Genomic DNA, 17,803 nt, shown 5'->3' on the forward strand with positions numbered 1-17,803 from the left:
CAGGCTCCCACCCTCCCTCCCCACCCCCCCACCAGACAAATGCCTGTTGGGTTCAGTGACACTCTAATCCATGGTGCTTTGTATAAAGTGTCATAGAGCGCCTCCTGAAAAAGCTGTCTGCACTTCTGTACATGCCCATAGAAAGTTAGAATCCAGGCAAGGATATCCATGCCATTAATAACATGCACTTAGTATTTACCTGTCGTAGAAATCTTTGGAATTTGATGACATGAATTCTTTGTTTGTCTGTTTCTTTACATAAATTAAAAGTCTAGTTCAGTGACCCTATTGTTAACTTTCTGTATATGTTGCCAGGATATGTGGTCACATGATAGCAAATGACTAGGCAGTTGGGCCTGTTGGGGAAAGTTTAATATTAGAAACGTCTAAAGCTACAAAACTCTTGTTCACAGACATGGTTTCTTCTTTCTGTACCTCTCACAATGAAATCTTTTCCAGTTTTGACTTACAAATTTGCTAATATAGAAGGAACAAAAGGAGTTTGCAGAAGTAATGTTTTTATTTTGGGTTGTGTCTGTACAATTTAAACATAAATAATCCACATATACTGAAATTACATTGTTCCACTTTTCCTTTTTGATGGTTTTGTCTGTCTCTGTAGAGTAAATGGAATTTGCTGTCTATTAACAGCAAACCATTCCTGGAGCATATGCACTATTTGTGATTATATGTTTACACACTGATTCACAAAAGAGTCAGTGAATTGATGATGTATATGGCAGGAAAGAGGAGGAGAATAGTCTTATTTAGTGTTACTCTCATGTAATATTGTTCCTAGTCAAGCTGTGGGAGTGTTTTCATACTTTTGTGAAGTGAGTGATTATCATTCAGGAAGCAGCCACTCTGGATTTATAAATGTACTTATGTGTAGGTATACTTATGTCTAGGACAGATGGCATTTGTGATTTCATTGATATCTGTGGACTTTGGGCTCTACTCATAATGAGAGATCAAGTGATCAAAATGAAAGCTTTGTGTGATATATCAGCACATCACATTTTGTTTACATTTGTAACAGGACACGTTGCCATGGTAATCAAAGACCTCTGAGATCATGTCATTTATGAGCTACAGAAAAAAAAACACCCCCCCAACACCAGGAATTCCCCCTGTCCCCTTCCCACCTGGTTCTCAACCAGCAGAATAAGTAAAGAAATGAAGGTTTTCATGTTAAATATTTACCTTTTCTTTAATTCATTACTTCAATTCTAATTTCTGGAAAGTATGATTCATGAACCAGGTACATAAAAAGAGGCTGTTTGCTTGCTTGTTAGAAACTTCCAGCTCTGCTGGTATGAAAACTTTGATTTAATCATCTCCTGATAGTGTCAGAACTTGATTTGTTTGGCACTTGTACAGAACTGTAGTGTTTACTTTGAGAAAATCCAGTCCATATCTGTTCAGAGTTTTGAGAATTCCTAATTTACCTCCCTCTATACACTTAAAGACAGATCATGTCATTTATGAGCTACAGAAAAAAAATCAACAACCCTCCCAACACAAGGAATTCCTTAAGAACAGATCCTCAGTGACTGTAAAGTTACCTCAGTGTAGTCAGCCTTTGAAGTTTTGTGTCAGTGGCCATCACCTCTCCAATTGAAGAGGACTGAATGTATTTCCATTTAGAGCCTCTCAGTAGTGAAAATAGTCACTTCTGGGTGTGTCTACACGAGAGACCCACCATGCAGTTGTTACTGCGCAGTCATTTAGTACTTGCATAACCAGGTATTAATGACTGCTCAGTAACTGATGTTACTGTGCCCTAGCATCCCAGCATGGCTGCTAGTAACGAGCAACTGCTCAGTAAACATCTTGTTTAGATGCACACTCTGAGAAATAAAAGGCACTTATTCTCAGTCTGGATGTTTGGCCTATTCTGCTTCAGCTTGCGCCGTTGCTAGAAAATGTGTTAAGTACAGCAAATACCTATATGCCTACACAGCAGTCTCCAGTTGTGAACTTAGCAGGTGTAGATGTAGCTGAAGTAGCTCTAAACTAGTTGTCTTAGGTGCCTGCAGTAGTCAGTCTGTAGCAGCTAGAGGTGCACCAATACATCAGTCCGATATTGGATCGGCACCGATATACTGTAAAGAAAATTGACTATATTGGAATTTGTGTTTTTTTTGCCTGATGCAGCCGATAAGGTGGCCAAGAAATGCCCCATGCATGCTCACAACCACAGCATGCACAGGGTCAGGAGTGCAGCCGGCAGCTTTGGAGAGCTGCATCCAGCTGATAAGTCTGTTGTGGTGGACGGAGAGAGAGAAGGAAAGGGCTGTGGTGGGGAAGTTCAAGGCCCCTGCAGTGAGGGAGGGAGTAGGGCTGGGGTAGGGCATGGGACAGGGCTGTGGCTTGTTTGGGGGGCACATAGAAGGGTGGTGGCTCCCACTGCTGTGTACACCCCAGGAGAGCATGGAGGGCTATGTGCCCCTGGATCTGCATGGGGCGGGGCGGCTGCCACTGTGGGCTGGAGCCGGGGCTCTTCCCAGTGGGGGCTAGGCCAGGCTGTGCTCAGAGCTTGGAGGGGCTATGTGGTGGGCTGCAGCCACCTCAAAATTCACTGTAGTCATGCCTACCCCCCTTCCCAGCACCACTGCTGCCTACCCTGAGCACAGCCCGTCCTAGCCCCCACTGGGAAGAGCCTGGTGCAGCCCCTGGCTCCAGCCTGCCCTGCCCAACCCCACATGCAGATCTGGGGGGCACCATCCCCATGCACTCCTGGGGTGTGTGCAGTGGCAGGAGCCATGCCCCCTGGACAAACTGTGGCTCTGTCCCATGCCCCACCCCAGCTGGGTAGCACCTGCCCCAAGCCTTGCCCCTGCTCCACTCCCTCACTGCAGGGGCCTCAATCTGTGCCCCCCATGCCACTTCCCTTTCCCTTCCCCTTCCACCACAACAGACTTACCAGCTGGACACTGCTTGCTGGGCTGTGTATCGGAAATCAGATCAGTATTGGCTGATATGCCTCCTTAAAAATCAGCTATCAGTATCGGTCCAGAAAATCTCTATTGATGTGCCCCTAGTAGCAGCCCAGGTGGCATAAACCAGCCTAGGTTCCTGGGTGGCTGAGGCCTACACTTGTAATGCTACTGGTAACAAAACTACCTTGAATATGAACACATGAATTGTAATCACACGTCTGGCTTGCAGTATGTAAACATCCCCTTAGACCAGTACTTGAGTGTAGGATTGCCAACCCAAGAAAATGTTTTTTACTGACATAAATTTTATATAACATAAATGCATAGGTGGTGGAAAGCCGGGACTAACAGGGCTTAGCCCACCCAAACTGGGCCAGTGACACTAGCTCCAGTTCCATTGCTGTTGTAGCACTGTACTCGGCACTCCTGGCATGCATTCCTCTGCCGCTGCACACACAGCACCAGCACATGCTGGCCCCAGAATGGCCTTTTGGGAGGGAAGGGCCATGTCAGGCAGGCACTCTCCACACCACCCAGCCCCCCTCCCCCTCTAAATAATATTTTCTAGTGATGCTTATGTGTAAATGTAACACTTCTGCCAGGTCTTGGCTGGCAGTAATGATAACTGGGTTCAGATTTAGGGCTTTAACACTGACTGTAAATCTGACTCAAGTTCCTACCCAGAAACCTGAGAAAATACATTTTAACTGGGTGTTCCAACATGAACAAACTCCTCCACTCACCAGTCACATTCAGCTGAAGGAGGCTTTATTACAGCAGAAGGGGGCGAGGGGAGGGCAATAAACACACAACATTAGAGAAAACCTGTTAAGTGAAACCCAAACAGTTAATAGTTTCAATCACTTGCAAAGCAGCTCAGGGGAGCATCTCCTAGCCCTGTCTGTTGGCTTTGGTGGGGGGGAGTCAGGCTACTTCTTCTGTGTTGGGTAAGCAGTGCAGCGCAGCGCAGGGAGGAGGGTGTCCACTTGCCTGGTCAATGTGCAGCCTCTGGGTGCCTAGAAGTTGCACATTCCTGATGTAAGTTACCTGAAACTAAACTAGACTATTCTCTTGAATGACTATAAATTAGCAAAGAGGAGGCGGGCCTGATAGAGGTGTTCTCTTTTACCCAGGTCGAATTCTGTTTGCAGTATCATCAGGCAGAACTCTCTCCAACAGCCCCTAGCAGTTGGGAGAAAGACTGTGAATGCATGTTGTAATACTTAAGCGTTGTCCTAAAAGCTTTCTTGTTATGGAAAAATAAAATGCTTCCAGAGGATTATCTCATTCTTCAAGTATGCTCTGATTTGAAGAAATCTACTAGAAATGTCCTGTCTTATTCCTGCTTTTAGGCCAAGTGATTCTGATCATGCTGAATGTGCTGATATACTACTGGTAACATTTGTTTCTTGTACCTCCACACTTCTCAAAGGGGTATGGACAAACTGAGGGATCGGACAGCTTCCCAAGGGGTGGGGAAGCTGCCTCTAAGACACTGTAGCTGCTACTGTATGTGATCTTATAGCAGGGACGTCAAACAGGTTTAGCCTGTGGAGCTGCGGTATCTGGCCTACCAGGCTACCTACTGTCTGGCCACTGAAAGCTGGGGGCATAGTGGGAGGCGCTGGGGACAGTGACCTGCTGCAGAATTAGTGCCCAAGCTCCTGTGAACATGGCAGTTAATGGCAGGAGGGCAAGTGAGGGCTGACATGGCTACTCTGCACTTTGCCACTGCTGTGGCACCAGCTCCTTAGTCCTGCTTCTCTGCCCTGAGCTCTGTTCTGGAGCCAGAGCTGGTGCCGGAGCTGCTGTATACTCCATGCTGAACTGAACTGTTGCCCCAGCATGCAGTGTGTGTTAGCAGCAACAGCTTTAGCTCTGACATGGGGCTCTGCTGCCACCACTGCCATGTGCCCCATGTCATCACTGCGTGCGCCAAGAGGAAGCTGGAGCTACTGCTGCCACTGGAGGCATCCCATGCTCTGGTCTGTAACCAGCCTGCAAGGAGCCCCACAGTCTAAGTTCACCTGATGTGGGGCTCAAGTTTGACACCCTCAGCTATAGCTATATTGGTGCAGAACAGTTTTAACTTTGACCACAGATGAAGCTGGCTTGAAGTGGTTCTGTTACATTGATATTGCTACAGGTTCGTGCAGGGTAACAGTTACAGTAACAGTTGCTGCTTGCTCCAGAGTAACAGCAGCAGCTCCCTTTCTCCTTTGTCAGGTATTCCACCTGTGTATGTCCATGCCCAGGGTGTAAGGTGATATCGATTAGTGAGACTTGGCTGTGCTCCCTTGGGGCAAAAGCCACATGTGACTTGAGAGAGATCACTGTTATGTAGTAGAGTGACTCTGGCTACTGCTCATATGTCAGTTCTGTTTTCTCCTTTTGCTTCTGCCTGACTTAACTCTGTGTGCGCAATTGCTACCCTCGACTTGTAACAAATAGCATTGAGCAATTCAGAATTGTACCCCTAAAGACAGAACTTTGCCACAGAAGCTCCAGGGCTACATTGTTTGCAAAGTAATCCAATGTCATTCTCAATAAATGTCTTTACAGTTTCTTTAATGTTGTGCCTTACAAACCAATTTATTGTGCTGATTGTTGCCCCTCTGCTGTGGTGACTACAAAAAAATTGGCAAGAAATGATAGCTAAACTTGGGTAATGGGAAGGTAAAAAATTTAATTTTATGTAAAAAATACTCTATCCTAAATCCTTCTCTCATCCCTTGTAAACTCCTGGAGGCAGCAATTTTGTCTGTTTGCTTGTGTTTCAGTACTTAGTACAACAGGGCTCAAGTCTGCAATGTTTAAAAGTCCTTGTTGGCTATAAGCAACTCCTAACTTTTGCCAAAGGGTGACTAATACAGTTGTCTATTCAATTCTAAAAGAGGATTTGCAATAAAAAAATGATGGAAATGTGCATGTGTGCATATGCACACACTGACTTTCTTATTATGTTGTAACTTATAGTTAATTGTGAATCACCCCTGAGGAAACTCACTTGAGTCACTAGTAAAAAGGTGTTAATGCCAAAGAAGGAAAGAAGTAAAATTGGAAGCCATTGTAGAGTTTACTGTATTGCATTTGTGAAAGGAAACTGTAGCGTGGAGCAACCAGAATGTCTTTATTCTTCCAAAGCTTCACAAGTCTGGCTTGGGACTTTCTGTGTAACTTTTTGCTAGGGCATGTTATATATGTGAAATCTCAAAGGAGCTGGTTAGTTACAGGTGCCAGATTATTACATTGCATTCAGGTTCTAATATGTAAGGTGCAAGTCCTGCAAACTACCCTTTATGTAAAGGAAGTGAGTGGCACCTATTGAAAAAAGTAATTAATTTATTACAGGGCTTACATCCTCACAGAAGAGACAGGTAGTGGGGTTGGGGGAGCAGCTAGGCAGGGAAAACCTGAGCCTGTCCTTATCTGCTTATCCTGTCATATCTGAATCTGCCTTTTTCTGCTTATCTCTTCACACCATACTTACCTCCTCATACTTCTTACATCACCCTCAAAGGGTCTTTTGGCACTTCAGGGTATCCCTGTACCATAGTTGAGAGTTAGTGGTTTATGATCTGAGATCAAGATCTAACTTGGACCCTGATATGTAGTCATATGTAATTAACTAATAAAATATACTGATGTCTGCTATTCTGTGGCTTTTTCCTTTTTAGTACGCAAGAGGCACAGTGAAGGACTTCTCTGGTTTTGATGCCAGAGCTGATGCAGAAGCTCTTCGTAAGGCAATGAAAGGAATGGGTAAGAGTAACTTATTAAAGCTGAGGCTGAGCTATCTATCTGTTCTATATAGCTAGGTTTGAGGCTCATAGGTGCCCTTTCTTGACATAGTGCAACGTCTGTGGATTGATGATTTGCATGAGCAAATGAAGATAAGATTTTTGTTTTCTCATGCTATGGAATTACGATACTGTGACCCTGAGATTCTGTGTTTGCTTTAGTTCAGTTCTGGCTCTGATACTTCCAAGGCAGTTTATTCTTGACCCAGCACAAAGAGAACAAAAGAGGCTTTCACCTTCTGATGTGCAATAGGGTAGACTAGTGTAATTTTTTACAGCATGCACACTTTTCCTCTCTAGCTCCTCATGTGGTCACTCTTAGTGCACTGTAAGTATAAAGTAGCTCACTCCATTTTGAAAGCCTGTGCTGAAAATTCACACCCTTGCTTACTTTTTTCAGTATATTCCCCATATAGGCAGATGCTTGCATCCACTGCAGCTGCTATTCTATTTCTGTGAAGCTGGCAGCAGGAGTGAGCCTGCTGCCTGTCATATTGTGGTGTCCTGATTGAGGACTGCATGTTACAACTCCATCCCTTTTATTCTTGCAGTGGAGATGCTGGCTTCAGTGGGATGGCTCAAACCATAATATGGGAGGCAAGGATAATTTTTTGGACAGGCTGTGTAGTTGGGAGAGATTTTAAACAAGCTTTCCAGTACAACATGCCATTCATCAGGTCAGGGTGTTTTGTCACCCTTCTGTGACAGCTAGTCACAGAGCTGAAGAAAGATGCAGTGAGTGCATCTACATGTGTGCTTTACTGTGAAGCTGACTAATTAGCTCAGTAAAGCATCACTGTCTACATGTGTGCCAGTGTTATGGTGCAGTAATTAAATCCACCATAGGATAATACTGTTTGGGACAGAACTATTTTATGGCAGAGTTATTTACTCTGCCTTTTAGCCCCACATTGTAGCACCCTCATGCCCCAGCCAGCCCTTCTGCTGCCTGGGGCTGAATCCCTGGGCCCTGTGCCAACCCAGGGCTACTCTGCTCTGGCTCAGTGCTATGATTCCAGGTGCACATGTAAATGCTGCCCACTCCCCCCTCCAGCAGCTGACTTCAGTGTGAACTGCACTGAAGTTTATTTCTTCGTGTTTATAGCACATGTTAATGCACCCCTTGTGTCTGAAATCTTGTCTAAAATCTCTCCCAACTGTACAGTTTATCCAATAAAAGATATCACCCTGAAAAATCCTTGCTTCTGTCACAAGTTTCCTTAACCATCACAGCTACAGCATCACTCCAACATTACCACCTCAAGGTATAATGACATTTTCAGGAACGTACTATTTAAACTCTTCTGCTTTTTATACCTTTGACTTAATTGCTCTTTTTAAATGTTTGCTCCTTTCAAAGTTTATGCTGTTATTGTTTTGTTAAAACAGTTATAAAAACTGTCCTATAATTACTTCATATAACTTCAGGTACCGATGAAGAGACTATCCTGAAGATCCTTACAAGCAGAAGCAATGCCCAACGCCAAGAAATAGCAGCTGCTTTTAAAACCTTATTTGGCAGGGTAAGAGGAAGAAGAATATACCTTAAGTCAACTGAATGCAATGTTATACCATTACCTGTGATGATAACTTTAAATTACAAAGCATATTTGCATGTTCCGTGATTACTCTTTTATAAAATATGCATTTGATGGGACTTTTCTATTCTGCTGTCTTCTTTCATTTTAGAACAACCTTTCATCATTAATAAGTGTAGAATATTCTATTTAGGTGATGGTACAGATATTATGTTCTCCTTTCCTATATACTGCTCCAGGAAAATCTGCTGATCGAGTTCAATGACTTCTTCAAGTTCTTATCACACTTTGTGTGCTTCAAGGACTGACCCCATTCCTGATATGGAAAGAATTTACAAGTGTTTTGTTGTCACAGATAATTCTAGGTCTTGCAGATAAAGTGATCACTTGGGAGAAGAATGTTCTTTTGTGGTGATGTCTGTAGCTTCATGTATGTATCCAGTATTACAAATTGGAGAATGCAGCCAAGTGTACTGGTAGATCGGGGCAGGCAATTTGTTTTGGGTGGAACATCCTGGCAAGGGTCTGTGGAGCTGGGCTGGCCTGCACCAGCAGGGAGTGGGGAGCTGGACCGGCTCCACAGAGCCCCTGCCGGCTGGGACCCTGCAGTCCTGCCACCCTGCTCTGGGCCCCACTGGCACTGGCCCCAGGACACTGATGTGGGCCCCGTGCTCCTGCTGCCCTGCAGTGCTCAGCCCCAACCCCCGTGCTTGCCAGCAGGGAAGCTGGTGCTGAGCTGGGGAAAAGTGGCCCCTTGCCTGCCCCATGGCTGGCTCTCCCTGCTGCAGGCACTTGCAGCCCATGTGGGGCTGTCTGGAGCAGGTACAGACAGCCTCATGCAGACTGCAGGTGACTGCAGCATGGGGCGCTGGCCATGGGGCGGGCGAGGGGCCACTTTTCCCCATGCTCAACACCAGCTTGTAACCCCCCCACACTGCCAGCCTGGCACTGAGGCCAGGTTATAAGGTGGTGCTGAGTGCAGGGGGAAGAAAGCAGTCCCTCCCCACCCCATGCCCAGCACCCCACGCTGCAGCCGCTTGCAGCCGGCCTGGGGCTGCCTGTGCCTGCTCCAGACAGCCCCACATGGGCTGCAAGCGCCTGCAGTGTAGGGCGCTGGCCATGGGGCAGGTGAGGAGCTGTTTTTCTCTGTGCCAGGTAGGAGCCCAGGGAAAAGCTGAGCATGGGGGCCTGTCCAGAGTGGGCACAGGCAGCCCCACGCGGACTGCAAGCAGCTGTGGCGCGGGGCACCAGGCATGGGCGGGGAGGGGCTGCTTCCCCCCCGCGCTCTTTCCTTGCCAAGGGTCCCCCCACCCCCACTTATCTAAGCTTCCCGTGCTGTGGCAGCCACATGCTCCCAGCTCAGAAACTGCGGCTGGGGCTTCTGGCTGGGGGGCTGGCCCCGCTGTTGTGGGAGCCCACCAGCTTCCCCTTGGTTCATTTTTGACAAGAACTAACAGCAGAGAAATATTAATTTTCTACATTTTTTTAGGGGCCCCGCGGGCCAGATAGAATGGCCTTGCAGGCCAGACTTGGCCCACAGGCCGTATTTTGCCCACCCCTGTGGTACATGGATCAGAAGTGTGTTTAAGACCAACACAATTCCTCCTTATTCTTGGACTGCTGGATCCTTTTAAAAGTTTGCCTGACTGAACTCTGTTTCAAATAACAAGTAGAGTCAGTGGATAAAGGATAAGGTTTTCTCTTTTTTTCTCTCTCTCTCATTCCCTTTAAAAATCAAAAAATTCTCCTGTCTTCCTCCCTTCAACGTGAGTTCCTAAAAAATTTAAAAAATGCTAAAGTTGCTAGCCATTATGCTAATCTACTAGTACTACTTAAAGTATTGTAATAGCATGCATAAACTTTTATTCTGTTAGTATCCTGATTTCCTTTAAAATAATCATTTTACTCTTCAAAGTTCACCAAAATGTGTATTTTTAATTTATAGGCTATATTATGTATATATAAGCTATATTAAAAATACTTAACAGGAACATTTTTAACAGTGTCTTATCATTGTGATAGTATGCATGCTTAAACAACCTTTGCTAGAATTACCTTCCTCATTCATTGTAGTATAATTTCTTTTGCTGGTTAGGACCTTGTAGGTGACCTGAAATCAGAGCTGACTGGGAAGTTTGAAAAGCTGATGGTGTCTTTGATGAAACCGACACGGCTTTTTGATCCCTATGAACTGAAACATGCTATTAAGGTAGACTGATTTGGGGGGAAAATGGAAATATTTGTTGTTACAATTTTATTACTTTAAGAAAGATCCTACTTTTCTATTTTTATATTGAAGATTTCATATTAATGTTAATAATGAACGTCATACTGATTTACTCATGTCTGTAACTTTAATTTTATTACTTAATAGCTTAATACTCGCTTAAATAATTCAGCCAGACTAGAAATCAAGACTCAAAAACATGTCAATATTTTCAAAGGAATTGGATGTGTGTACTCTGAGAGTTGTCCTGTTCAGTAGTATTTAATTTCAGTGATTTATTAAACTAGTGCTTGCTCTGGTGCTTAGTTCAATGCTTGACATGCATCCCCTTGTAATGCACGTATACTAGGAAATATGAGCTCCCCAGATGTGTGTGTGGATCTTGACGTTGTTGTGGACAGTTGCTATCACTTAGTGCAGTGGTTCTCAAACTTAAATTGTTGATAGAAGCTGAGGCTACGCAGACTGTTGTGCACCAATAAGAAACCAGGAGCTGAGGGAGAAATTGATATTTTAGTCTTATCCCACTGTTTGGTACTTGTTGCCCACTTCCTATCTCTTGGTGGAGATCTAAACTGATCTCTTCGAGCCAGTCTGTTTGGCCTGATTTGGCTCCATAAGCTACTTCTCTAGCCCCATTTTTAATACTCCCATAAATCTGATTGTGGATGAATTTACAGGAGAGAGATGAAGCAGTTACACAAAGCTGGAGATTATGTTGCCTCTTGAAATGTTTAAAAGAATCCTGACCTGGGTATTAGTGAACAGCCTTGTCTCCTGAAGACAGCAGTGTTTTACTGTTGTGACAGAATTAGTTCTGCAGACCAGCCAGGGCTAGAGGACCAGTTCGGAAATTGGTGGGTTCCTGGGTGGCCTGCACTTGTAAACTGGTGATATAGATAAAAATTAAAAGGAGGTCTTACTTACTTGGTGTCTATGCCTAGAGGTATGTAATATCAGTATGTATGGAAGAATTAATTTCTCCCATTTTAGGGAAAGCCAGTCTGATGAGTAAATTAGGAAGCTAATGCCTCTCTTCTTACAGTCCGTAAATTCAGGCATGTGTGACCAGATTTCTTTTTCTAATCACTATTTCCAGAGCTTCCTAACATCATTAGCTCTGAAGGTTGGATGGTTGAAAGTGGATATCCCTGAATTGTTTGCAGAATCTGCTGATTAAACTAGAAAACGTTGAACTTGACATGGTAACATCTAGTGCCTGGCCAAGTGACATTTATGTGTAAACTCCAAAGACCTTTGGTGACACAGTCTCTAGTTAGTGATATAAACTGATGATCAGGAGTCTGCCCCCCACTGAGCATAGTGACTTAGCCAAATACTGACTTTGGAGTCTGGTATTTTTTGTAACTTATCTATCAGAAACAAGTACAAGCCTGACTGATAAGAGGCCACCTCTTGCTGAGATGGAAAGCCCAGGAAAATTGCCAGAACTGAGGGTTGTAGGAGGGAGGAATTGATAATAAAACCAAGAGGATTTTTTTTTCTCTTCAGTGGAATTAAAGTTAAATAAATACAAATATGTTATGGAGCAAGGTGAAGCCAGTGGTTTTACTGACTAGTTCTTTTGCTGTGTAATTAGTATTCATTCTGTACCCCCCTGTAGGCAAGGCAAAACCAGGTATGTGGAAATTATATGTTGGCTTGACTTATAAATTTTGCTTTTGCAGGGTGGAAAATGAGTATTGTTCATATTATAATTACAGTAGATTACTTCGGTGTCTGAGTTAGCAATTTCATTTTTAAAAATATGTGTTCATGGTGTGAATAAAAGGTTGGTTATAAATGCAGTACAGTTTAAATAGGGTAACTGTGCTCCTGGCTGACTGTGTACATGCATGTAGTATCTTAGTCAGCTTCTATAAGATAAGGGACCCACCAAGGAATCAGTTCAGGAACTATTGATCCACTTTTCCAAATGCATTTACCAATTTTTGTTGCATATATAGTGAAATATAGGTGTGGTTTGCTTGAGCCCTGAGGGCTTCATTTAGAGTCGGTAGAAGTCATAACTATATTCCTGTTACCTTTATTGTACTTTGAATTTGGATCAGTAAGTAAAAATTTAAACCTTATTTCTGAATAGAGAAATACAAAACCAATAAGAAGAAAGCTGTGCTACCCCTTCCCTTGTGAGTTTACAAGACATACTTGCAGTTAGAATTATTTCTTCAGTAATCACTTCTCTTGATTGCTTTATCAATTGCTCTCTATTTATGCTCTTACTGTAGGGAGCAGGAACTAATGAAAACGTGTTGACTGAAATTCTTGCCTCCAGGACACCTGCAGAGCTACGGAGTATAAAACAAGTTTATCAAGAAGGTAAAGTTCGGTAAAGGTCACAGTCTATGTCTTCCTTTAATCTCTCTTTAGATATGTTTAATGTCTATTTACTGTGTAAGTGAGAGTTGAGGGAAGAAATAAGGATGGGTGTGCAAAAAAGGACATGTCTAGTAGTTAGTCTTGTTCTGTATTTTTCATTATTTTTGGAATCCACTTGCTTTTTCCCCTGCTTGGTTTGATTCAGAAGAATAAGAGGCTGGAGGGATTTCAGCAATGAGGAAGAAGGAAATTGGTACCACACAGTGTACGGTAACAGTTAATAATAAGCAGTTCAATTTTTAGCTATTTTTTTCTTTTGCTGGAAAGGAGTTTCAACAGGACAGTCTGGTCCCGACTGTGTTAAGTTCTTAGTCTGGCTCAGGGCACATTTCCTGGAAATGAAGGTGTGCAGGCAGGTTTATGGCTGTAGCAGAAGTGGTCCCCTTGAAGGTTTCTTGTAGCATCCTGGCAGTTAAGTTTCCTTAGCAGTACTCAGAAAATAATACTTAAAGCCCCCCTGACTGCTGTGCATTTCCTCCTAATAGAAGGGCACCCAGGTGCATAAGCTTTTCCAGACTAGGCCCATGCATTTCAAGGTAGTAAATAATTTCATAGATTTATCTCCGAAGTGCTACTCTTTAGATGGCTCTAAGTGATGGGAAACATTCCTAATTGCTTTTTAGCAATTTGGTAAACAACAGCTTACTATACCATGAGGAAGCATTCTTACAGCCTCTGACCCCATTAGCAGAAGCTTAATAGGGTTAATTAGATCCAAACACAATTCCTCAGTGGTGCAGATGCTGACTGGGTTTGTGTGAAAGGCTGTGTTATGAAAACACCTTCTGTGGAATGTCAAGATCAGTGGTCTTCAAGCAGTGTCACTGAATGCAGAAAAATTGTGGAGAAGGGTACTTTGAGTCTAAAAAAAAGATTGAGCGTCTCCGTCTCATAACTTTTCTTGATAGAGGAGTTTCATGGTTCAGCTGCCATTAGCCACAAGACTGGTGCTGAACCCCACCTACCAGAGCTTCCCTTAATGTACACTTCCCAGCACTCTACCCCATTGGCAGAAGAATGACGCGTCTGCATGCTATTCAGACTCAATTCCCTCGCTCTTCTGAAGCATTCTTTGCAGACTGCCTTTTGCCCTTTCAGGTCCCTTCCATGTTATGCAGCTTAGACTTCTCTTTGTCCTTGGTTGGTGTGGCAGTCAAGTTTTTTTTCCCAGTTGCTCGCACAGCATGCCTGTTTACCTCTGTCCTTGATCTTTGCAGCCTCTCGGTTTTTAAAGGCTTTAATTCATGCTTCTTTCTCTGTCTCTCTGGTATTTTCCACTCTTCTTTCTGCAGGAGGGATTTTTTCTGTCTTGAAGCTATGCTATTGTTCTCTATGGTAATATGCCTTTATTTGTTGATGCAAAACTCTAGAACTCTTGGTTCAGAGATGATACCTTTTATGAGGCCAACTAAGAAATCACAAAGAATTATATTTTTCTGCAAGCTTTTGGGCACACTCTCCCTTCGTCAGGATCAGGGAAAATTAAAGATGGTAAAAGTCCCCATAGGTAGAAAATAAACTTCATTTTTGCACAGAGGAAGCTGAAGGTGGAAGTCTGTTCCTCCATGTCCATGAAAGTGTCTTTGTTGATTAGTCTTTAACAATTGGTAGCAGGCACGCAGGTGCCACTTCTCTCTCTCCTTAGCACAGGAAATATAAATGCAAGAACACAGTGGAGATCACTGTAAGGGGTTATAGCTGTGGAGTTGACAACATCCAGCAGAATTAATAAGGTGTATGTAGTCAGATTCCTGAAATCATTTCAGCCTGATGCTGGAAATGGAGATTGAGCCTGGGTCTGACTTGTGACTTTTAGTTGCACCTTTAAGTTGACTCAAGGCTGGAGATTCTATCTTCTGTCATCTTTGCAAATGCCACTGGGTTTTGCAGTTATAAGTAATGGGGAATAGGATGCAGGCCCACCTTGAAAGGACCAGTGAAGAAGCTGTTTCTTTCCCTTACAAAGGCCTGAAAAGCTGTGTAATGTGATGGGCATATATTGATCTCTTACAGAATATGAGTCTGACTTAGAAGATAAGATCACAGGAGAAACATCTGGTTTTTATCAGAGGATGCTGGTAGTCCTCCTTCAGGTAAGTGTGTGTGTGTGTGTGCACATGTGGGCACTTGCATGTGTTTACAGGATCATGTGCATAATAGACGGTCACGCTAGACTGCAGAAGTTGGGGTTAGCCTTAATCAATACTGAAGTAGGGGTTTTCCTTGCTTTATGCTGTATATGCATTCCTGGAAAATGGCGCATAGCTCAAAGTCACATAAGGGGAACCCACTTTACAATGTAACAAATAGGGATACATTCCAAGACCGTGACTATACTCACCCCCAGACACATGTCTACCACTTTTACAAGACAATTTTGGTACTGACCAACTGCAAACAGTACACACAAGCACAGGGTAGTGGTGAATGTTACCATAAAGGGAATGGCAACTACAGAAACATGTGTTGCAGGCAACGAGCGAGGAGCATAGATCCACACAGGAGCCTATGTTTTGGTGCACGTCACTCCCACAGTGCACAAAGCAGCTGACTGGGCTTCTACCACACCAATTGCATAAGAGTGAATTTACCTCACATATAATGAATTTTTGGTATAAAAAAGGTCATTGCATAAGAGCGAATTCATACATACAGAGCCCACATAAAGTAAGGGAAAGCTGTAATTCAGAATATAAATCTGTTTTTCAAAGATCCCATCTCAGTTATTTTTTAAGGTCCTTAGAGACTGATAAAGCACTTGTAACTTCCTCTTATCCATCCTGGGTATCTAAGTTGCTCAAAGAGGTGCATCAAGGCTCAAGATTGACCCTCTGGGTCTATTGGAAGTTATGGTTCCTCTGTCTCAGCATTCAGTTCTTCACTGTTATGCCCTATGAAAGGTCAGACTCTCCGTTTATAATGGGGTACTTGAAAAGCTGTTGAATAGTAGCATTCTTGATGCATACTTTGCTGGTATTTGGAAGAGAGAATACTTAATTCATCATGTGGTCTGTGTTCTTGCTGTGGGAAGAGAAATAAGGCTGATTGTTGATCGTCTCATCTCTGACTCTTATGTTAAATGTGTTGGATTGTTTTGTTTTGGGCTAAAGTGTCAATGTAAACCCTGAGGTGTCTTTCTTGTTCTTTTTGCCTTGGATTCTTTTTAGGCCAATAGAGATCCTGATGGCAGAATTGATGAAGGTCTAGTTGAGCAAGATGCTCAGGTAAGTGAACATCTTTTCCTACCCTATTTTGGTGGGAAATCTTACTACTTAATATAAAAGAAAAACGGGGTTGCACAAGTGGGGCCCAGATGTGAAAACTAATTGTTGTGGAAGTACATTTAGCTGCTCTTCTATAGCAAAAGATGTGCAAATAGAAGTGGTGAAAGCCAAATATTTAGATTTTAAGTATCCAAGTTTTCACATTTCTTACTTGTTTTCTTTTCTGACTAATCTAAATATATATTAATCTGCATAAGAGAACTAATGTATATTTACCATGTTGCTGATTATAAAATTAGATGCCTACAATAGGACAGTGAAGGGAGTATTTACAAAGAATGGATGTTTAACCTTGTGGATGCTCAGGTGACTACTTTGCAAAGTTTGGAGGCATTTCATTTCATTCAGTAAAGTCCTGATTCAAGCCCATTTCTACATAGAAGACTGATGTGGCCCTTGTGAAATAGTGGATGATGCAATATTTGCATTATTCACTTAGAGCTGTCTCAAAGGTGGAGTTCTAAAAAGAGAAAGTGGCCAAATTATGCTGCTTTATTTTCACCATATGGCAGTCCCAGCACTACAGCTGCAGACGTGACTGTGCCAAGTGTTCCACAGAGCTGGATACTGCTGCAGCTGAATGGTATTTTCCATGGCTGGGCTAGTACTTCAAACAGGAAAAGGAGGAGTAGGAGCAAAGTAACAATTTAAATAGTAACATCTGGTAGATCAGACTGTTTTTGTTATTATAGAACATGTTTGAATTTCAGCATTTGGATTACAGAGCTCTTTAAAAGTGTGTTGCACTTCGGCTGTTTCAGTGCTGGGCTAAAAATCTTCTTAAGCAGATTAATGTATATTTAGATTAGTCAGAAAAGAAAACGAGTAATGAATGTGAAGTACAAGATGAGTAAAATATACTTCTGCCAGAGATTCAAGATTAGCAAAGGTACTGACAAAATGTTTGTCCATTTTCTGTTGCCACCTCCTAGGAGAACTTTGCAAATCCAGAAGACTTCACCCTCCTATTATATTTCAAAATCAGCTCTATAGAAACCAGACACTGGATGTTAATCAAGTAATTGTTTTCCTGTCTGCCAAAGCTGTTGCTAGGTTTTATCTCTAAATGGATTTACATAGTTAAAGCAAGGAGCAAAGCACCAGGCTCAAGTACACAGATTTATCTGGGTCTGTAATTGAGGTGATGCTGGCATGTGAACATTTGTTTGGCCTTATCTACATGAAGACGCATGATGATTTTATCTAAATTAAAATGGGAACCTAAAATGAAACTAAAATTAATATTCTCTGTTTGTACAGAGCCTAGCACAGTGGAGTCTAATTCATGACTGGGTATTACATCATTATAAATAACTATCATTTTACAGTCCAATGGGGTGAAATCAGTGTAACCTCCTTCAGCTCTTTGATTAGGTTAATTGTCTTAGTTTAGCATAGCACCAACCCTGCTATCATTAACTTTAAATTACAGTATTACTTAAAACTGACTTGTTACCCATAGCTTCTTTGGGAAGTAATATTGAAAGTGTAACTAAAGATAAAGCTAGTTTCTTTAGATAAGCCCAGGTTAAATACCTGTGTGTGAAACAGATTGTAGTGTGCATATATATAATATAACTAGTGAAGGGGGGTTCCTGCCCTCTTAGATTTC

General features: G+C 42.8%; 1 protein-coding gene across 2 annotated transcripts in view; it reads left to right on the plus strand.

Moving 5' to 3' along the window:
* ANXA5 (annexin A5) overlaps positions 1-17,803 on the plus strand; it is a 32,739-nt gene that overhangs the window by 4,716 nt on the left and 10,220 nt on the right. Inside the window, exons 1-7 of one of the 2 annotated variants that reach the window (XM_019522076.1) lie at positions 1,161-1,182; positions 6,620-6,704; positions 8,171-8,265; positions 10,376-10,489; positions 12,757-12,847; positions 14,921-15,000; positions 16,075-16,131. In XM_019522076.1, the coding sequence (XP_019377621.1) occupies positions 1,177-1,182; positions 6,620-6,704; positions 8,171-8,265; positions 10,376-10,489; positions 12,757-12,847; positions 14,921-15,000; positions 16,075-16,131 (528 nt within the window). In that variant the 5' untranslated portion in view covers positions 1,161-1,176. Of the gene's footprint in view, positions 1-1,160; positions 1,183-6,619; positions 6,705-8,170; positions 8,266-10,375; positions 10,490-12,756; positions 12,848-14,920; positions 15,001-16,074; positions 16,132-17,803 lie in introns of those variants that run through there. The other variant, XM_019522075.1, reaches the window with a different exon arrangement.

Source organism: Gavialis gangeticus, unplaced genomic scaffold (genome assembly GCF_001723915.1).
Source record: "Gavialis gangeticus isolate Ggan-Ray unplaced genomic scaffold, GavGan_comp1, whole genome shotgun sequence".
Lineage (NCBI taxonomy): Eukaryota > Metazoa > Chordata > Crocodylia > Gavialidae > Gavialis > Gavialis gangeticus.